This window comes from Lissotriton helveticus, chromosome 1_2, assembly GCF_964261635.1.
Source record: "Lissotriton helveticus chromosome 1_2, aLisHel1.1, whole genome shotgun sequence".
Lineage (NCBI taxonomy): Eukaryota > Metazoa > Chordata > Amphibia > Caudata > Salamandridae > Lissotriton > Lissotriton helveticus.
In genome coordinates, this window is record NC_136058.1 from 123,327,929 (window position 1) to 123,350,923 (window position 22,995).

The window sequence follows — 22,995 nt, forward strand, 5'->3', positions numbered from 1 at the left end:
CCTCAGGCCACCCCCGGTATCATCTAGTAGCCGGATAGTTTATTTGTATTGTGCAATGGGGCCATCTAGAGCAGGATGCGGTTGGATAAAGCCCCGGCCTGCAGGAGCCTCAGGGCAGTGCTCCAATCTTGCTTGCCAGATCTCCACCGCTTCCCGAGATGTGTGTATTGTGAGTGTGTTTACGTTATGTTTTTTGTACAAGTTACAAAATCAGAGTGCATTGTTTGTAGCTATTTTTAATGCACTTTTTTAAAATTACATTATTTTGGTTTAATTGCAGCTACCATGATTTTTTAATTTCCTAAAGTTTTTTAGATTTCCTAGAACAGTTTTTACTTTAAATCTTTAGTTTTTTATGATTTCCAAAGAATGGATTACTTCGGTGGATTTCTTTTGGACATTTAAATTTTTTATATTTGGTTTATGTTTCCTACTTTTTATTTTTGACATTTTGTGGACTGAATTTTTCAGAGATTGCAATGGATAAAAAACATGCATTTTGCTTTTACTGCAATGGAATTTTTTTTATGTGTGTTTAATGTGAGCTACTTTGTATAGTTGCATGTTTTTGCTTTTTTATTATTCATGTTTTAATTATATATTTAGCCCTTAACTGCTGGGACTTTTCTCCCCAGTGCTGATCTTTTTTTTTAGCAATTCGCAGTAGTTTACACTTAGGGCTCTATAACCTTTTTTCCACATAAGGTATCCATGCCAAATTTGTGTCCTTTTTTTCCAACATGCTGGGTACCCAGGGTTTGTTGATTTCCCTGGAGGGGACCGAGAAAATAGGCAAGATATAGCTTACTTTCGTTTTTTGTGGCAAAATTAGGTAAAAACTACTCTGGATAAAATTCCCATAAAAATGACATTAACAAACGATTTGCTGTGCTAAAGTCACCATCTTTACCACCTTTCAGGAACATGCAGAGCTGAATAAAAAAATAAAAAGCTAATTTTTCATCACGGTTTTAGCTAGAGATAGATAGCTCATTTATCCTATCTTTTGTGCTCCCAGCCTACTTCCTGTTTGTGGTGGAAATCAGTGTAAACCCCATGGGTGATCCAGAAAAGCTGTAGATTTCTGAGAAGTAGACAACATTTCGAATTAAGCAAGGGGTCATATGTGTAGATCTTCCAAGGTTTTCTCCAAGACACTAACTGTTGAAATTAAGAAATTTTGAAAATGAGAGCAAACAAATGGGCACTTGTGACAAAGTTTGTATCTTTAACTTTGTCACAACAGCAGATTTATGAGAGCAGGTGTACCTTTACATCTGCTAGACCTTTCTGGTTGCGGGTTTATTGCGAGTTTGTGATTTCTCCAAGAATCCAAGGCACCAAGAGCCAACAAATGAAGTGCACCGTACAATGTTTTTTTATTCTGCAAGGAAATCTATGTTTTTATGAAATGGGCACAAGATAGGGAGTTTAGGAGCAGTAGTTATTTGTACATCTCTGAATTTGTGAGCATATGATTTTGAAGATATTTTTTCAAATGTCTTCTTTCTTACACATTTGGAAGGCACAGATGCAGCAAAATTCAATTAGTAATAACAAATGCTTTACTATTCCATGCTCCTACATGTCTGCCAACAAAAATGGTACCTCAATTGTGTTGGTAGGCCTAGTGCCCGCAACAGCAAAGCGGCCTAAACACAACATAGACACATCACATTTTTCCACTGAACACTGTCCCTTTTTTTTGCAAAGTGGGTACCTGTTGATTTTTCGCCCTAGCTTAACAGGCACCTACGGAAACCTATAAAACTAGACACCGGGGGCAATCCAGGATGTGGTGAATTGCATGGCATTCCCCCGTTTGTTTTTTTACCCAGAATCCCTTGCAAAGTTTGAATTTAGACTCAAAGCCTGTTTTCCTCAAATTTCTGTAATTGAAAATTCTGGAATCTGCGGCTTTCCACAAACTTCTTTCCACCAAGCATTCCCTGAAGTCACCTGACAAAAATGGTACCTCACCTTTGTGGGTAGGCATAGTGCCTGCAACAGGAAACAGCCCAATCAAAGGTTTGAACCTGCACTTGTTATTTTCCTTGTCATGTTCAGGAGTTGCATGGCTCCTGTAGCTAAAGCGCCATATTTTAGAGGGCTATACACTAACCCTGGGCAAAGCACTACGCTACGCTCACGTAGTCTGCAAAGCTTTCCGCTACTTCGCACTAAGCAAATTGCACGTAGCACACTGCAAACACGAGTAGCATAGCGGTAATTTTTTTCTTGCTCGCAGTCCTCAATGTCAAGTTGGCGACCGTGAGCAAACAAAATGACATCCCAGCAAGACGTTTTCCTCATTCGCGATCAGCAACATCAAGTTGCCGATCGCGAGCGTGGAAAATAAACCTCCCGGCGAGATTCTCAACGCGGGGAGGTCAGGTTTCTCATTGCGAGTGGTCGCGTTTGCTCATGACCGCTCTCAATGAGAAACTACCAGTCCGCGTTGAGAAAGCTGCCGCTCGAGTAGAAATCTACTAGAGCGGCAGAAAACGACCACTTGCACTGTGCAAGATGCAGTTTGCGCTGATTGTACAGTGCGGCACTGTGTAATCAGTGCGAACAGCATTTTGTACAGTGCACTACGCAGTTCACGTAGCTACGTGTAGCGTTCGCGAAGTGCATTTTGCGTAGGTACGCTTAGCATTACTCCGCAAACTACGCCCAGGCTTACATACACCCATTTTTAATGTTTTTATTATTTACTTTTGAACTGTTATTTTAACTTCTATTTACTTTACCAGTAACTTGCCTTTCGCAGGGGAGCCTGCGGAGGCTTGTGGGGTTGCTGGTCCCCAGTTTGGGCTTTAATTTATCCCACCTGCTTTTCTGGTCTCCTGCATCCTGCAGCTAACCTTGACCATGCCCTCCGGGCACTCCCCCCTCTCCGGTAGAACTATAATTTCCACATGACAATGCGTCCGCGCGCAGTGGGCGCCACTGGCACACTGAAGGCACACTACAGGCAAGCCCATCTGCGCCTGTCCTCAGCTGGACTGCGCCATGCGCCAAGAACCCTGGCTGTTTTTGTAAGTATTCGAGTGACTTTTTAAATCAATACAAAGACATTGGCTTGTATTCCGACTGTAATCATTTTGACTTATTTAATTCAGAAGAAGCATTTATTTGTGCTAAGTGTCAGTTCACAAATAATCCGTCAGAAAGAGAATCTAAATTGAACTTTCCTGCCATTTCACAAATAATAAAATGTACGTTTTTAAATGCTCTGTCGATGATAAAACACAAGTACGAGCTAAACGGATACTAGAAGCTCATAACCCGGATATCATGGGGCACCTTCATCAGCGAAAATGCCGGTTACAAATGGGCCGATTCACAGAATCGGCCCCTTTGCGACCGGCATTCTGGCATTAGGATTGCATCAACCCAAATGCAAATTCGCAAAATAGGTAATCACAAAATGTGCGATTACCAAAATTGCGAATGTATTTAGGGAATCGTAAATTGCGCTTCCCTATTTGGGATGCAACAAGGCTTTCCTAAATGCGACTTTTCATTTAGAAAACGCTAATTACCGTCAACTGCAAGTGGAAGGTAATTTGCAAAAACTTTGAAAAATGCACAAAGGTGCATTTTCAAAGTGCCATGTGGCGCACACACATGCCCTTGGGGCATGTGTGTGCGCCACATGTGCACACATGCCAATTTCAGGGGTGCATCAAGGTAGCCTTTTGGCCCCCATGCACCCTTGAAATTGCATGCGTAATTTGCGAGTACCTATTTGGCAATTCCTATTCATTCCTATGGGCCTCTAGGCCCATAGGAATGAATAGGAAGCTATTCCTTAATTGCGAATTGCAATTTGCAATTAAGGAATATGTAGGAATCGCTAACATTTTAGTGAAACCTATAGGCAATCACGATTCCATAATAGCGATTCCTTAATAATCGCAATTAAGGAATCGCAATTGCCTACCTTGATGCATGTGGCCCTATGTTTCTTACAGAAACAAGGGCTGATTCAACTACTGCCCCAGACATTAATGCTGCATTACCAACAGAATGCCGGATCACTTGGCTTGATAGGAAAGATAAAAGAGGTGAGGGCCTGCTTTAATTTATAAAAACATTCTTGAAATTTCTCTCTATCCAGCTTTAATCGCTGATTGTGGAGGCCTCTCTTTCAGCTGTAATGTGAAGAATCAAATTAAACTCAATGGACTCGTGATCTATATGCCCCACAGGGCCTAAGACCGATATTTTAGGACCCCTTAATGATTTTCTAGAGGGAAGCGTGTTTTTAGACAGCTACAGAATACCAGGAGATGTGAATTTCCATCTAGCTGATCTCAATAATACGGACACTAACACTTTCATCGTTAACTTTTGATGTTTTGCGCTAAAGCAAGTGGTTTATGCTCCAACTCATCAGGCGGGACATACGCTTGATGGAGTCTTCACAAACTTATTGGAATTGAACCTACTGAACTGCCCTTCCAGTTACATGGTCTGATCACATGGCAGTTCAGTTTGGTTTATGTTTTAATCAAACGAAGGCAGACTCGATTCCTACCAACCAGGCCAAACTGGTCAGGCCATGGAACAAAGTACAGGACCTAATCAGGAAATAAGAGTCCACCCAATACTCGTTAACCGTAGCTCCAGATATTGCTGCTTCATGTTACTTTAACTGAATATATGAAGCAGTAAACAAATTAGCTCCATACAAGAAAGTCATTAGCCACAGAGAGTGGCCCTCAGCCCCCTGGTACTCTGAGAAATTAAGGGGAAAAAACATGCAGTTGTCAGGAAAAGATCTGGAGAAGCAATTAAGTCCCAGAGGAAAAGCAGGGATACAAACTACAGATTCAGGAATACAAGAATCTGATCATCTCTAAAAAAACTAGTTTTTTCACCCATAAAATTAGATCTGCCGCTAACTCGTCCCGGGAGCTGTTTTAAATTAGATCTAGCCTCTCTACTCGGTCTGCTTCACCTATAATACCCCCCACACAACTTTTTTGCGATAACCTTGCAACTTATTTCAAAAATAAATTTGAGTACGGAGACTGCGCTAATCACAGTATCCAAGGAGGTTAGGGATATCCTTGATCGTGGAGAGAGGGCTGCAGTGGTCCTTTTCGATCTATTGCAGCCTTTGATACAGTAAGCCACGCAATTCTGAAACAGCGTTTGCTAGACATAGGTGTCCAAGGCTCTGCTTTCAAGCTTCTTTGTACCTTCTTGGATGAAAGGGAACAAACTGTAAGTATGGAAGACTTTCGGTCAAAATCTTTCTCCTTACCTTGTGAAGTCCCGCAGGGCTCCTCGCTTAGTCCCACCTTATGCAATATCTATGTGGTCCCTCTTATGGGACTGATAAGGTCATACAGTTTTTCTACTGTGTCTTATGTGGGTGTCACTCAAATTATTGTTCGCATACACAACAACACTGAAGTGGTGCCTTCTTATTTCTTTTTTTTTCAAAACATTTTTATTGGCGTTTAAGTTATTGACACTGTTACACATTCATTTTTGTTGTCATTGCTTTTGGTATATTGCAAGAAACACTTATGCACAGAGATATATACTTGTATTTCACACATATCTTATACCCGCACCTCCCTCAGTAATATCTTATAAATTGCAGTGAAGTTTCCTGGTGTCATCTATGGTCTACAATTTATATTTGCGTGCAATTGCCTTCTCGTATTTAAGCAACCCACCTTTTGAGGATGTCCACTGGAGTACCTTCTGTTTGGTCTTTAATAAAACTAAGATTAACCAAACAACCATGAACGTGGGGGAACTTGTGGGGGGCAGTCACTACTGTAGTTCTAGTTCAGTCTGGAGGAATGGCTTACACAGGGTTAGTGGGAGCCTGGGGGTTATCTTTATGGTGTCCTGTTGAGCCGATGCTTAGCTCTCCATGTCACACCAATTTCTGTTAGTGCATTTTAATGCATGCGGGAGGGAGGTGAAATTGCAGTGAGAATGCGCCGCAGTTCTTTCCCTTTAACATGTCATGGGGCTGTTACCTTCCTGACCGATGGCCATCTTTGCGGGTGTTCATACCCACTGTGTGTTCTTCAGGTCATGTCATTGTCTCTACTCAGGGGTTCATCCCGGTCTACAGTCTCATCCTCATAAGGTGACTTCTTATTTCAACAAATGCATGAGTGCCATTATGCACTGGATGAGCACCCATTGCCTAAAATTAAACTCAGGAAACACTGAGGTTCTCCTTTTCGGGCGGGACACCTCTTTTTTTAACAAGTCTTGGTGGCCATAAGCCCTTGGCTCACTTCCTGTTCCTGTGTTTAAAACTAGGAATCTCTGAATAATTGTTGATACAAACCTTTCTTTTAGGGACCAAACCAACCACCCAACATTCTCATGCTTTCACACACTTAAAATTTTGAGGAAAAGCCTTCCTTTTCTACCATCAGACTTACAAATAACAGTGGTTACCTCACTGGTACTATCAAAACTAGATTATTGAAATGCCCTCTGTATTCGAAGCCAGCAGGGTGTTCTGGGTAGCCTCCAGAGAATGCAAAATGCAGCAGTTAGGGTCCTGAAAACAATTTAGAAGCTTGAACCCATGACTAAAGCTGTCTGCCTGTCAAAAAAAATAGTTGCCTGTAAAGCACTCTGTATTGCCCACAAAGCATGGCACCTTCAAGGCCCTGAATCTCTGATGAGCAAATATTTGTGGTACACCTCAAACAGACCACTATGTTCTTCCACCACTAAGAAGCTGTCCGTTTTACGCATCCACAAAGCCTCCTGGGGAGGTCGAAGCTTCTTTCGCGTCACATCCTGACTCTGGAATCATTTGCCGGAGTACTTAAGGAATACCCCCAATTTTCTGGTTTTCAGAAAGTTTCTTAAACTTGGCTGTTCACTTTCCCTCTGTAGGCTCTTTAATTTTGATCTTCTTTTTCCTTGCGTTGCAGGCATGCCAAGACGCCCTAGGGCATACGTCGCGCTCTACAAATGAAAACCAAATCAAAACGCAACAGGAATACTTGAAATTTTTATGCGGGGCATTAAGTGACAGGAGACAGGTGACAGTCTGTGTGTGGCTGTGCTTGCTCTATTTGACCGACCTGTTCGTATCCTCTAATGCGGAACAGTGCCATCGGCCTTTGTGGACCTGCAACTGCCCAGTATTGGGATCAGCCTGTGTATGGTCACAACAGCCCAGTGTTGTGATTGGCCTGTGCATGGCCACAACTTCCCATTTTACCAGACCGATGCAGGGCTAGATCTGCCAGAGTGTGACCAGTGAGAAGAGGCTGCACCCACAAATGTTTTGATTTGGGCCCCAGTAAGTAATGCCAGTTTTAGTGTGAGCCCGTCGCTGAGATGCTGACTGCAGAAACAAATCACTGGTCCGATTTGGACTCAATTCATCCAGGGCATCTGCCTCCATGTCTGCTGGATACACTAAAGAGAGGAGGCCCAACACATGAAGTGGAATCTAGAAGATGCTGCTGGCTGGTATGATACAGAGGATGATTCAGATTATAGATTTTTTGGGGCTCTCCATGTTACTGCATTACAATAATGAATGTTTGGACATTATTTTGTTGTGATCTAGAACACCAATATAAATGTCCAACACATGGGGTCTCCGATCTTTTTAGGAATAATAGCTGGTTATATTAAATCAAAATCATGCCGGCTACTATTATAATTAATGTTGCAAAAGGAAACCACATAAAACGAGTTTATATTAGAGCCTACCATATGCAGGATTGCAAGCAGTGATCACCTCAGTGTATCAGGCAGAGATAAAGCAGTAATGTGAAAAAGGCGTTGTCCTTTTGGAATAAGACTACATGGATAACACACACAAGCCATTGCTGCAATCCCTTGGCACCAAGGTAATAATCCCCCCGCCACATGATTTATAATTTAAATATCAACTTTGAATATATTTAGGAAATTGAGACATTTTTCTCCAAACATTAGCTTATGAGTTCTGGGAATACACACATTTTGGTATAGAACACACACACTCAATTTTGGTACGCATATATTAATACTAATTCAACCAAGCAAAAGCTTTTAATACAGTAAGCTGGGCTACTCACAAGAGAGTTACTTACAGGTAGGTGGAGAGCGACCAGTCGCTCAGGAGCTACTCGTTGGAGAAGCCTGGTCTAATGCATGCTCAAGGGTGATATATTAAAACTATGCGGTATGTCAATAAAGGAATTCCTGCTCCCTGGGTGGTGGGAGTATCAAAATGGTGCATATGTGCATACAAATTACAACACAGATTGGTTGTTTGACATATATATATATATATATATATATATATATATATATATATATATATATATATATATATATATATATATATATATATATATATATATAATTACCTACTGGCGGTCGCCAGTAGGTATATATAGTTAGGATTTTTTCTCTATGGGTTTTTTGAAAATTCTATGTCTAATAACTTTGGCGTTTGTGGACGGAATTGGCTGAAATTTTCAGGAAAATGGCACATTTTGTTTCTGAGCATCCCCTGAAAATTGGGGGGGGGTTCGTCCAGGGGGGGTCGAGAAAAAAGGGGGGTCCCAAAACGTGTTTTTAACATTGAGTTTTCCATAGGGCGGTTGGCCTCACTTTTAGCCCGAACGGCTGAATGGATTTGCACGAAACTTGGCAAAATTGTAGGGACTGGTAGCCCGATGTGCCTTTTGTAGGTCTCAATATATGTGCTACAGTGGATTTTGAGAAATTAACGTTTAAAAAAAGATATATATCTGTAACAGCGGACCGGGCAGCGCTCCAGGACGCGTACTTTTCGCGCAACGGAGCTTTGTGAAGCGCAGCTGATTGGTTCTCCGGCGTCTGTCAACATTCCAAACAGTCCGTAGCGGCCGCCATCTTGTCTCTCGGTAGGATCGAGAGACAAGAGGAGGCCAAAGCGAAGGGGCAAATGACCATAAGGGGGAATAGTAGATCCTCGCTGACCCCCTAGGTTTGATGTGGAGGTTTTAAAAGGGCCCCGCGGGGCAAAAAAAAATAATAATAATAATAATCGAACGGCTGAATGGATTTGCACGAAACTTGGCAAAATTGTAGGGACTGGTAGCCCGATGTGCCTTTGCTAGGTCTCAATATATGTGCTTCAGTGGATTTTGAGAAATTAACGTTCAAAAAAAGATATATATCTGTAACAGCGCACCGCTTCGCGTACTTTTCGCGTTACGGAGCTTTGCGAAGCGAAGCTGATTGGCTCTCCGGTGTCTGTAAACATTCCAAACAGTACGTAGCGGCCGCCATCTTGTCTCTCGGTAGGATCGAGAGACAAGAGGAGGCCAAAGCGAAGGGGCAAATGACCATAAGGGGGCATAGTAGATCCTCGCTGACCCCCTAGGTTTGATGTGGAGGTTTTAAAAGGGCCCCGCGGGGCAAAAAAAAAAAATAATAATAATAATCGAACGGCTGAATGGATTTGCACGAAACTTGGTAAAATATTAGGGACTGGTAGCCCGATGTGCCTTTGCTAGGTCTCAATATATGTGCTTCAGTGCATTTTGAGAAATTAACGTTCAAAAACAAGATATATATCTGTAACAGCGCTCTGCTTCGCGGAGATAAAATTATATCTGTATTACCTAGCTGTTGCTAACACCAGTTAGCGACGGCTAGTACGAGATAGCGACCATCTTGGGCCCCACTTTGCATGTGAGTGATATTTATCACTAATGACATGCAAAGTGGGCATGCCAAGATGTTAGCGACTGGAAACAGTCGCTAACATCGCTATCTCCTATTATCAACTTTTGGAAATATTCGAGATAAGCGCGAATATCTCCAAAAAGTAACAGCTGCCCTGAGCAGTTCTTAGCCATGTTATCCAATGGGAGGTGGATAACATGGCTAAGAGCATTAGCTCGGTAATGCATGAATATCGCTGAGTTTTCAGCGATATTAATGCATTGGGGTCGTTTTTTATCGTATTTGCGATAAACCTTGATAATAGCAAGGTTTATCTGCGATAATTTCTGACGGTAAAAAAATCTTTGCAATGCATCGTTAGGGATAAATATCGCTTAACTTTGGTAATATGCCCCAACGTCTGTTAACGTTCGATTCGAAGGAAATCAGGAAGTGTTGAAAAACATTGTCTGCGCCATCTTGTCTTTTTTCAAATGCCACACTTTTGTCGTGCACGGCAGCCATTTTAGATGCCTTGACCAGACCCACTCTGTGCACGCTGTCGATCCTTAGCATGGCTCCCCACCCTCGCAAGCATCTCACCCAGGCAGTGGTCACCCCCGCTCTCTGTCTTATGCATGGGTAATAAACCTCCCCCCATCTGCGCTGCTCTTCCCTGAGAATCACACCCTGTGCCCGCCCGACACCTCCCTTTCGCCCTATTCACTACCGCACCCTCTGACACTTCTTTTCCTCTGTGTCCGATTGTCCAGGCCGGTCCTAGGCTATCAGCTAGCCCTGCAGATGTAGTTTATGGCCACAGCTGTAAAGAATCACCCCTCTTCAAAGGAGTTATAGTAGATCAAGGCCCACACTCGATGAGATCCGTCACAGCAGAAGCGTTGCTATTATCTGAAAACTATCCTGTATTGTGATTGGGGAGGGGACCGAGCGTGAAGCGGAAGATTCCAGGGATGACTCTTTGTACATCAAAGTTTGTACAATTATGTGTCACATTAAAAATATATAGCACTCCGACAAAGTAGTAAGATTATAAAACTTTAATAATTTATAAATATATACAAGAAAACAAAAATAGTAATAACATATAAACATTTTTAGGGAAAAACAACGAAGTAGCGGTCGGCTGTGCGAATAGTCCCAACGCAGCACAACGTCCAGATTTCCGGCGTGGGGCGTCGCGGGGGGTGGGTCATCAGTAGCAAACTGTTGTGCGAATAGTTCCAAGGCAGCAGAACGCGCCGAAATCTAGATGACACGAAAGTGATGTCTAGTTAGTTGCCACCCAGCAAATAACGGCGTGGGGCGTCGCGGGGGGTGGGTCATCAGTAGCAAACTGTTGTGCGAATAGTTCCAAGGCAGCAGAACGATGGCACCAAGGTGATGTCCAGTAAGTTGCCGCACTGGTTTTGGTATCCTACAATGCTGCTCCGAATAACGGCGTGGGGCGCCCCGGGGGAGGCGGCGTGAACGGGCCTCTCCAGGTGGAGTGTCATCTGTTGTAGTGGGGCGCCCCTTTACCGTTTCAGTTGCCATTCCGTCCGTTTTTGGTCCACTGTGTCAAAAGCCGCAATTCAGCTGAGTTGCGCCCACTCTTGCGGTGCAGCGATAGGCGGCTGTCACAGGACTCTCAAAATGGCGGCAGGCTCTTTCCTTTTTGGGCCTGGTCCACTGAAATGGCCCTGGGACACCTTGGAAATCGGACGCTTGTCTGCTAGGTCTTGGACCCCATTCTCGAAAGCGTCCCCTCCGCCTTGAGAATTCATCAAAAGTTTTGGGGGCCCCGACTCCTGCAGGCTTCTGGTGGGGAGCGGCTGCCATGATTGCTCGCGGAATGACCACGACGGAGCTACGAGATGGTGGTGCTCTCATGCTGACGCCAGTTTAGTCTGAAACATCCAGAAACAAGGTGGGGCTTTCATCGTTTGGGAAAAAAAAAAAGTTTTCATCCAATGAAAAGTGTTGTTTTTAGGTCATATGATCAAGCCTTCCATCATTAGGAAACCAAAAGTAAAATGAACCAATGAAAAGTTTTATAAACAAGTCACATGACCTGTTATGCGGCATAGGGTATAAAATGCGTAGAAAATAAGTTGGCACGTGAGGCGGCGTCAGTAGCGGACCGATGTGCGAATAGGCCGAAGGCAATACAACGCGCCAAGATCCGGATGGCACCGAGGTGGTGTCCAGCAAGTTGCAGCACTGGTGTGGCCATCCTACAATGCTGAAAGTCGGCGTGGGGCGCCCCGTTGGCCTGTGAGTTTGCGTCAGTAGCGGACCGATGTGCGAATAGGCCGAAGGCAGCACAACGCGCCAAGATCCGGATGGCACCGAGGTGGTGTCTAGTAAGTTGCCGCACTGGTGTGGCCATCCAACAATGCTGAAAGTCGGCGTGGGGCGCCCCGTTGGCCTGTGAGATGGCGTCAGTAGCGGACCGATGTGCGAATAGGCCGAAGGCAGCACAACGCGCCAAGATCCGGATGGCACCGAGGTGGTGTCTAGTAAGTTGTCGCACTTCTGTGGCCATCCTACAATGTTGAAAGTCGGCGTGGGGCGCCCCGTTGGCCTGTGAGATGGCGTCAGTAGCGGACCGATGTGCGAATGGGGCCAAAGGCAGCGCAACAATATTTTCTGACTGACACCACAAGGCGCTGAGATGCCAAGATCCGGATGGCACCGAGGTGATGTCTAAGTTGCGGACTGATGTGCGAATGGGGCCAAAGGCAGCGTAACAATATTTTTTGTATGGAAGATACCACTAGGCGTTGAGATGCCAAGATTCGGATGGCACCGAGGTGATGTCTAGCAAGTTGCTGTACTGGTGTGGTCATCCTACAATGCTGAAACTCGGCGTGGGTCGCCCCATTAGCCTGTGAGATGGCGTCAGTAGCGGACCGATGTGCGAATAGGCCGAAGGCAGCACAACGCGCCAAGATCCGGATGTCACCGTGGTGGTTTCATAGTTGAGAGGCACTTCATCTGCAGTGGGGCGCCGAGATCCGGATGGCACCGAGGTGATGTCTAGCAAGTTGCTGTACTGGTGTGGTCATTCTACAATGCTGAAAGTCGGCGTGGGGCGCCCCATTAGCCTGTGAGATGGCGTCAGTAGCGGACTGATGTGCGAATGGGGCCAAAGGCAGCGCAACAATATTTTCTGAAGAGAAGACACCAAAAGGTGCTGACATTCCAAGATCCGGATGGCACCGAGGTGGTGTCTAGCAAGCTATGCAGTTGAGTTGTGTGCGCACTTGCGGCGAATAGGTCGAAGGCAGCATAACAATGTTTTTTGAATAGAAGACACCACAAGGCGTTGAGATTCGGTTACCACCGAGGTGATGTCTAGCAAGTTGCTGCACTGGTGTGGCCATCCTACAATACTGCTCCGAATAACGGCGTGGGGTGCCCGAAGGGGGGGGGAGCCGGCGTGAATGGGCCTTCCTAGGTGGAGGCTCGTCTGCTGTAGTGGGGCGCCCCTTTACCGTTTCAGTTGCCATTCAGCTGAGTTTCGGCTGCTCTTGATGCTACAGCGACAGGCGGCTGCAAGAGGACTCTCAAAATGGCGGCCTGTTCTTTGGATTTGGGCCTGGTCCACTAAAATGGCCCTGGGACACCTTAGAACTCGGACGCTCGATTTTTTTTTCCTTTCCTGTACATGCAAAAAAAGGTAAATGCCCGGTACGTTACACGCTTCATCTGCCACGATGAACTCTCCAGAGGAACCGAAAAAAAATATAGTTGTGGTAACTATACCATGCATCGTCATATGGAGAGGTGGCACCAATTAATTATAGTGCTGCATAAAAGAGAGATTTGGAGGAGAACCCCTGACCTGCTAGTACATTCATCAAAGAAGTGGCACTGAGAGCTTCAGAGGCAAGGGAAACGGTCCCAAATATTTAGAAGAACTTTGGAAAGATTAAAATGACATGTTTAGATTGTGGCAAATTAATTTCATGTGGACAGATGAGTGTTACTCTAATAAATACAGCATATGAACATCATCATAGTCGATAGTTGGTAGAGACATTTTGACTATATCCTGGACCTGCCCGTCCTCGCCCAAAATGGCGCCGGAATAAATGGGACTCGTAACTCCTTGTTGTGTACTGGTTGCAGAACCTTGAAATCACGAGATACGTATGCAGTTTTGAAGCACATGGCGGGCGGGGACGAGAATTGATTGACTATTTCGACATCCCTATTGATATTAAGTTCTGATGTGTTATTGATTACTGTACTGTTGAAAGTTCGAATTAACGTCACCCATGGTACTTGCCCGCAAATGTATATCTAGATAATTTTATTGTAACTGGCCCTGTCGTATTTTAATTATAAAATGTACGTCCACCGATTCCGTAACTGTTAGACACCTTAGTTCTTGCAACCTAATGGCCCGCCCGTTACGTTCCTCTACAGTGTAAATGTCTATTCATCATATACGATTACAGTTTGCTCTGTGGCAGGCCCACGTGGTTATAGGCTCGTATTTGTATAATGACATTTTCACAATAAAGGTTTTTAAAAGAAAACATGGTAGTAGTATATACATTGGTAAAGTTTTTAATAATAGTGACTGTTTTAGAATCATTAAAAGGCAAGTGAAATAAAGCAGACCAATTACATGAAGGGTAAAAGGTATAATACGAAGGAACGCAGTAAAGATAAATGGTCAAGGGCTGTTGTGTTTTCTATTCCTGTAACATAAAGTGATCGATAAGAATCTCATATTCAGGCGTATCGGCGACTAAGACAGCAGGTCGACCCTCTTTTGCTCAACGGCTCCGTCATGGGACGAAGAAACGCTCTTTTTTTCGAAAAAAGAATATATTTTACTTGCAGGACAGTTGTAAAATTTCCGGGAAAGTACATTAGCCTGGAACATTATAACATATATTTAAGAAAAAATAATGTTCGGAAGTAATGAAAAGCGTAATTTTTAGGTCATATGACCAAGCCTTTCATCATTACAATAAGAAAAGTAAAATGAACCAATGAAAAGTTTTATTAACAAGTCACATGACTTGTTATGCTTACGTTACGCGCTGCGCGCCCCGGATGACTTCCGGATGCGCTAACGCGGCGCGTCATATGACGCATTACGCGACAACGCAGGTACAGAATATAGTCAAAATGTCTCCACCAACCAGCGGTCGGAACACAACCCCTTTCAGCAGGCTAAATAGTTCTGTTAAATGGCAACAGAAGGGACAGGCAACAAGAACCATCAGTCAAAGAGGGGAGGGCTAGTTCTTCTCTACCGGGTTACATTGGGGCGCTAACGGAACTGATCGAATTGGTAGTCTACAGTGTTTCTGGATGTTTCAGACTGAAGCTGGGGTTAGCGTGAGAGCAGCACCATTTCGTAGCTCCGTCGTGGTCATTCCGCAACCAATCATGGCAGCCGTTCTTTATCGTTATTTTGGGCGGGGTGGGTGGCGGAGCCGAGCTGTTTTGCAGCCATCATTGTGTGGAGTTCAGTTCATCTCACTAGTTTTGTATTTGTCATGAGGGGTTGTTCCTAATGTTTCTATTTTAGCGAGGTCAAAAAGAGATCCCATTAGTGGCCTACTGATTTTGCTCGATTCCTTTTCTTTTTTTTTACACGATTTTTCGTTATCTGGAAAGACTAAACAGAGTATTGCGACTCTGTGTTTGTTTGTAAATAGAGAATGAACCAAAGAGAACTAATTCTAAAACAGTAAATACTTGGATAACAATCAATCAAATGGAGAGAGAAGCAGGCACGACGGATTACAACGGGGGCAAACGCCTGCGTTAACTACTTTCACTATCTGCAAAGAGAGAGTACTCCTAATAGAAATGAGGGGGGGGGGCACCATTCAAAGCAGATCAGTGTGCATAAACACGAAAATGTTTTCACTTACCACGTACTTGACATTCGACAGCTTATGATATTTGCTATTAAAAAACCATTGAAATTCACTGAAAAAACCATAGGTTATAGACCATATATAGTTAGGAATTAGCATTTACAAAACCTTGAAAATTCACTGAAAAAACCATAGGTTATAGACCATATATAGTTAGGAATTAGCATTTAAAAAACCTTATTTTACTCACACAAAACCATTGAAATTCCATATATAGTTAGTTGCACTAACTATATATCGCGCACCCGCAATCCACTGCTGATCATGTCACATATTACATCATTCATGACATGGTCAGTGACATCACTGATGACATCACTGATGACATCTCAAATGACATCACTGATGACATCACTGATGACATCTCATTTGACATCATTCTTGTGCTAATACGATAAACCTCTTCAGACTCTAATATAACCTTAGATACACTCAGTGTATACAGACACTCACACACTGCCACTCATTCATGGAGTTACTCACACACCCAGTCAGTCATGCAAAGAAACAATCTCACCTCCATTTCTTCAACTATACAGTTAAACACACCTTACTTATTGAAACATATACTAACACATATTTACTCTCTTATACAATCCCTGATACAAGTTCACAATGATCGATACAACCACTCACTCATTCAGTGGCTCTCATGCACAGTTATTTATATATGCCAACTCTCACATGTACTGTGTTTTACATATGTACTTACTATGACATGTAGCATTGAGATATCCATTCACTCATCAATACACTCATGCACACAGTCAACTGCCCATGTAGCTGTTTCCACATGCACTCTTGAACTCATACACCTAGTGAATAAACTGCTCACACATCTATGCATAGAGTCACACACCTTCCAGCCACCCCCACACAAACTCAATCTCCCATAGAAATACTTGGGCAACCAATTAATAACACATATAGCCTCTCGTATAGCTAATGATCAACACATGCAGCAGTTTACAGAACAACAGACATAATGATGCACAAATTAAGACAGTTTAGTCACTAACCCATGCATTCAGTGAGACACATTTAATCACTCACTCATACAGTCAGTCACGCACCTACTAAATCCTTCATCCAGACACTTATACATCCACTCATTCTTCAATATGTAAGACATATTTTAACTTTACAGAAACATACAGTCACTGGATGTTGTCATCAGTGATGTCATCAGTGATGTCACTGACCATGTCATGAATGATGTAATATGTGACATGATCAGCAGTGGATTGCGGGTGCGCGATATATAGTTAGTGCAACTAACTATATATGGAATTTCAATGGTTTTGTGTGAGTAAAATAAGGTTTTTTAAATGCTAATTCCTAACTATATATGGTCTATAACCTATGGTTTTTTCAGTGAAATTTCAAGGTTTTGTAAATGCTAATTCCTAACTATATATGGTCTATAACCTATGGTTTTTTCAGTGTATATGTATATATATATATATATATATATATATATATATATATATATATATATATATATATATATATATATATATATATATATATATATATATATATATATATATATATTCCCTAGCTCTGATGAAGTTACTGGGTACACTCGAGTGACAAAACTCATTTTGCCTGGGATTGAAAACCTTTTACGGGAAAAGACTTAGGTTGAGCAAATAATTTTAAGGACTGTAATGGTTATAGTGGTGCGCGAGCATCAGCTTGTATTAGATAAAAAGGTTTGGTCACAACTACTAATTCACAAAACCAGATACGCTGCCATACCCCATTTACATGCTAAACTTGTAATAGTAATGTTAGTCCACTATCAAGCAATCGAGGACACACTTTGTGCACCCTTCCAGTTCCAGGACCTAACTCCTGTCAAGGGACACACCTAGGTTTTCGTGCACACACTAGATTATGGTAAGACTTTGGGTAAAATCAGAAAACAGGATGCCAGGTGCTTGCAATTGGGCATTCAGGGCAGAGGAGCAAGTCTATACACCATGCATGAGATATATCTGCCCCCAAAACACCTTATTTCTTAACAGGAGTGATTACTCCGGTATTATCCAAACTCTTGTACTTCTTTATGTTTGATACATACTGTCTGAATGGTGGACATCCCTCCTAAAATGTTAATTTGGAGGTGATGAACCGCTCACCTTAAAGAGGATCCATATTACTGGCAGCTTCAATTTCCCACGAAATCTTCAAAAGTATGTTTTTTGGTTACTTTATATGCACTACAAAATAAGTTTATATGGTAAAGGAGATAAAAGTATTTCGATTAAAATCTGTACCCAAAGCGGCAACAATTATTATCTGGTCACTAATTGTATACATTTTGTCTTCTAGAACGGTCAAATCTTTGTTTATACTGGTTTGCTTGAAGCGGTGCAAGATACTCACCAGTTATCATTTATGTTGGGGCATGAAATAGCTCACGTTCTTCTTGAGCACACAGTAAGTACTTTGTAACCAACAAAGGGGAGCGTGTGCGTACTCTCAATAGGCCATAATGTAAAATGTTGTTGTTCGTTCAAGTTGTGCAGCATTGTAGTACATTCGTATTTAACCCATTTACTATTCTTATCTGAGTGTGATTTAATTCAGAAATAAGAATGGAATCTGAAAAAGTGAAACTTGATAACATTGTTAAATACAGAAATACAGAAAATGTTTGATGATGCAGGGTGGGCAGTAAGCATCATAGACAAATGCTAGGGGCTTCTGCGCAGTTGTTGATGTAGAGTGACAAGGAGGCCCGGATTTGCTGGGATAGTCCCAATCTTTTATCATCTCTCTGGCAGATTTCACTACATTCCAGACACATGTACCAGTTTTTAGAGAGGGTCGACTAAACACAGAGGAAGACAAGTTTTTAGGTCCAGCCTGCGTGCCTGTTTTTGAGGTGCTTACACTAGCGGGCTTTAAGCCCCGCCCCCCTTTCCCATTGGCCGGCGTCACCTTTTATGCTAAACTGTGGCCAGCCATTGGGAAAGAGCTTGTGGTGACGTACACTTTTCTCTATTTCTGCCGTCCCACTTGGACGGACTGGCCTGCCTTCCTTTTGGCGTAAAAGCTTTCTTATCTTTATGGGGTCAAACAGATGGCCCCATAAAGATAATAAACCTTTTACGCCAGAAAGAAAGCAGGCGGAGGCCGTCCAAGTGGGACGGCAGAAAAACAGAAAAGTATGTGTCATGGCGAGCAGCACCCGCGCTTTACTTTTAATGTTCTAAGTCAAGCGCGGGTGCCGCGATCATACCAAAAGTAAAGAAATAGAAACAAACATCTATTTCTTTACTTTTGCTATAATCGCGGGCCCCGCGCTTTACTTTTAACATTAAAAGTAAAGCGTCGGTGCCGCGATGCGTGTTCATTCATGCAGGTGGACCTAGATCTGAAGAGGAGGAGGGACGCAACTGAAGCCTGGCCAGCAGATCACACAGCTCAGACCCTGGGAGCAAACAAACAGACCAACACAAACAGGATTACTGCCCCAGGAGTGCATCACTGCATGAAGGGGACAGAGAGAGGGGGAGCCTCTCGGAGACTGACGACTCCCTGCCAGTGCCTTGTGTTATGAAGTTAGCAGGCTAGTGGTTGTGGGTGGAGCCCGGGGGTGGACAGGAAGAGGAGGGGACGGACAAGGGAAGAGGCAGATAGAGTAGGGACAGGGGAGAAGCTGGTAGCAAGAGAAAAAAGCTCCAGTAACATAAAGAAGTGTGTCTGTGTTTATTTGTAGCAGGATGCTACAACTGGCGACGAGGGTGGGATAAGCAAAAACCCACAACCCACAGCACGTCGTGAAAACACCCTGTCCCGAGCAGCAGTCGAGATCGAGCTGCAGAATGCGACCGAGCTGCCGCCCAAACTGAAGAGGCCATCAGCAGGCGACCCGGCCCCTCTGCAGACCGTGAGGGAGCCGAGAAAAGTGATTGAGAAGAGCGCTGAAACGCTCGGCGCCAAAGAGAAGTACTTCGCGCTCAAAAACGCGAATCACGCCGGAAGCGTGTAACGTGAGTGGCCCTCATGAAGACAGGAGTCGGGAGCCCAATCCGACCCTGTTAGGCCCCCAGAGACTTGGAATAGGTGCCCAGCGGTGGGGGAATCTGTCCCTGAAGGACCGGCTGAAGAGCGCGACTGAGCGCCGGAGAATCAGGGCTTGAATGCCCGTGATCGGAAAAACCTCACACCCGATGCGTGAGAGTTGGCATGGTGTCGGTGCCGACGCGCGTGAAGCGTGCAGCGTAAGGCGGGAGCCCACCCAAACCTCAACTGGTGGCTGTGGCAAGCAGAGGAAAGCGAATCCTGGTGTGTGCTGTCCCTAGAAAGTGCCTGGTGAAGAGCTGTGACTGAGGAGAGCAAGCCTCGTGGATGACTGGTGGCGGCCATCTTGAAGTCAGGCATCGGGGAAGGACATCCCTGTGTAGTGTGAAGGCGGCCATTTTGAAGTCAGGCACTGGGCAAAGAAACAAGCATTGGCACCAGAAAATAAACAAGCCTTGGCAAAGAAACAAGCATTGGCAAATAAACAAACATTGGAAAATAAACAAGCATTAGCAAAGAAACGAGCATTGGCACCAGAAAATAAACAAGCATTGGCAAAGAAACAAGCATTGGCAAATAAACAAGCATTGGCACCAGAAAATAAACAAGCATTGGCAAACAAACAAGCACTGGATTCAACGTCTAAACAAACATTGCATAGAGGCAAATAGGAAGCGGGAGACGCATACGACAAAATGGTGTCTGATAACGAAGGTAATCCGTCGCAACCAGACGATGTCAAGCCCAAGGCTGCAGGTGGGTCGCTAAAAAACAACAGAGCCTGTAAGTCAAAGGTACTTAGGAGTGATAATCAACACTGGTATAATTGCACGGAAGTGAACCTAACTAAAGACCATCAACAGTAGCTGATTAAGTCCTATCAGCCCACCCAATGGCGGAGCCTCATCATGTAGGACTCCAATACCAAGGTAAGTGTGCAATCGCCCAGTTGTCAATTAGCGATGCATTACTCAACCGAGGTAAGGTCACCACCGTTGTTAGACTTGAGTGGGAGACTGATATGTGCAGTGCAGGAAAAGAAAATAAAATAGTGTGTGATTAAAATGGCTATCGAGGCAAACAAAGACCTTTATTAACGTTTGCCTGGACGTCAGGTTAAAAAATAGTGAAAAAACAGTGTGGAAAAAATCACTGTTTGACTTGCTTGATAGAAAACTAAGTGAAATATAAGAGGGCCAACATGTTTCTGCCTTAAATGTGAAGAATCACTGGCATTCGTCAGGGCCGAATTAATATCTGCTACTGCAAGACACTATAATGTGTGTGCAAGAATTAAGGAAATGTACAATATATGAACAAAACGGAACCATCCTACCACATCTTGTCAGTATTGTCGTGGTGATGCGATGGATTTTTCCTGTGAGAAATCAAGAAGGAAAAAAAGAAAGAAGAAAAGAACAATGTAGACATTGCATTTTTACATTGCTCAAAAGTTAAATCTACACCAAACATATTCAAGTGGGATGATTTAACGTGCAAAACCAGTATAGACTCACAAACCTAAGACAGGACCATCACTCATTGGTGATAGTCACATATAAGGTGCATTCTGATACGTCACCCAGTGATTAAAAATAATGTACACAGTATCAACACTTACCCAACAGTGTGTGGGAAGTGGACCTCACCTCACCCGGCAACTGCTCGGACGAATAAGGCACCGCTCTGAACGTAAAAAGACAATATCTCACCAGATGCATGTCTCTGGGGTCTATACTCCCTATGTTCAATAAAACCCAAATGCTTTATCAACTGTCTGTCACGTGTTCCCACCCGGTGTCCTCGGTGGCCACGCATAACTGATATTGCATCTAAGCCTCCAGTTAAATTGAGAAGATGCTCTTGGATTTATGTTAGAAATACCAACTAATTTAACAGCAAAACCAGTCAGTGATGATATTGATTGCTAATGTCTAGAACAAGTAGAAAGAAATCCCCATTATCTAAAGTCCATTTCTTCAGCTACACAAAGAATTAATGTTAAGCTGTTCAAAAGTTAAATGAAGGGAAATCTTGCTGTTCTTAACAGTTAACTGGATGTAAGAATCTACCACTGAAATCCCTAGGTTCGTCCTGGTAATGTAACCCTGACCCTGCTTACCTGTCCGTCGGTACCTTGAGGCTGACAACGAGCCGAAGGGGAGGCACCGAGCGAACAATCTGGCGTCTATTTATAGCGCTGGTATATCACTAATGTGGCTCAGCTGAGTTTCTAAAGTGTGCGCTGCACCTGCGTGATGTACAGGTTACTACATCCTCGCGCGTGTCTTCTGAAACAAACACCTGGCGCGCATGCGCGAACATGAAGACGCCTGTTAGAGCGCACCGCGCATGCGCGTACGAAACAAACAGCTAGCGCGCATGCGCGAACATGAAGATGCCTGTTTGAGCGCACAGCGCATGCGCGTACGAGCAGTGCCAACACACTCCGACCCGGCACAGCGCGAGACACTGCTTGCATGCAGTTGTCTCGCGCATGCGTGTTGTAGCCTCAATCTCGCTTTGTTAATAGATGTTTACCAGCAAGGCAAACGCGTTTGTATTGCATTTGACACTGCGTTAATTTCATGACCTAATAGGACAGAATCTATACAAACAGATGTAATAGAGCAAGGGGATAAGTGAAAAAAATGTTTTTAACCCATGAGGTAATAGCCTTTACACAAAACGTGAAGTGCGCGCTATTGTGCCGCAAGTCAGCAATACTAAATGGTAAAACAGAGGAAGGTGAATAGGTCCTGGGCCAACTGCGCAGGAAGCCTTGCTCCTACAGTGGAAGTACATGTCTAGTAATGATGGGTATACCATGATAGTGTCATTTAGGAGAGACAAAACTAGACAGGAGGACTATGTTTAACTCGGGTACCTACAGGCGGTCAATAGGGGGCCTGGTGTCGCCAACACTCCAAATGGGTGGTAATTAATCACACCAGAAATGGCTCGTTGTAACCACCAGAGGTACACATGGCAAGTGGTCCACCAGAATTGCTCATAGCCAGGGGTCCAATCAGATTAATAGCCACGGAATATTGTCATTCAAGCCAACAACATCAGATTGTAATCTGTGGATCCACCGTTGCTCCTTCACAAACAGAAAGTGGGAGACATTGGTGATATGTGGTGGGATATACGGCTTTTCCAACACTAGCCAAAACATATCCTCAGGTTTGTGTTTCGCTTCCAAAAAGTGATTCGTGAGGCCTGTGGATTGCTTCCTACATCGGATCGTACTTTTATGTTCACTGATGCGAGCCTTGATCATCCGTGTTGTGTGGCCCACATACTGTTTTTTGCATGGGCAGGTGATCAAATAAATTAGTTTGTCTGAGTTACAATTAGTATGTTTTGTCAACTTCCACGGTCTATCGGT

At 43.7% G+C, this 22,995-nt stretch overlaps 1 protein-coding gene across 2 annotated transcripts in view; it reads left to right on the forward strand.

Annotated features, from left to right (window-relative positions):
* Positions 1 to 22,995, forward strand: part of OMA1 (OMA1 zinc metallopeptidase) — a 797,057-nt gene that overhangs the window by 291,275 nt on the left and 482,787 nt on the right. For both annotated transcript variants that reach the window (XM_078669974.1, XM_078669983.1), the window contains exon 5: positions 17,907 to 18,014. In XM_078669974.1, the coding sequence (XP_078526100.1) occupies positions 17,907 to 18,014 (108 nt within the window). The remainder of the gene's footprint in view (positions 1 to 17,906; positions 18,015 to 22,995) is intronic.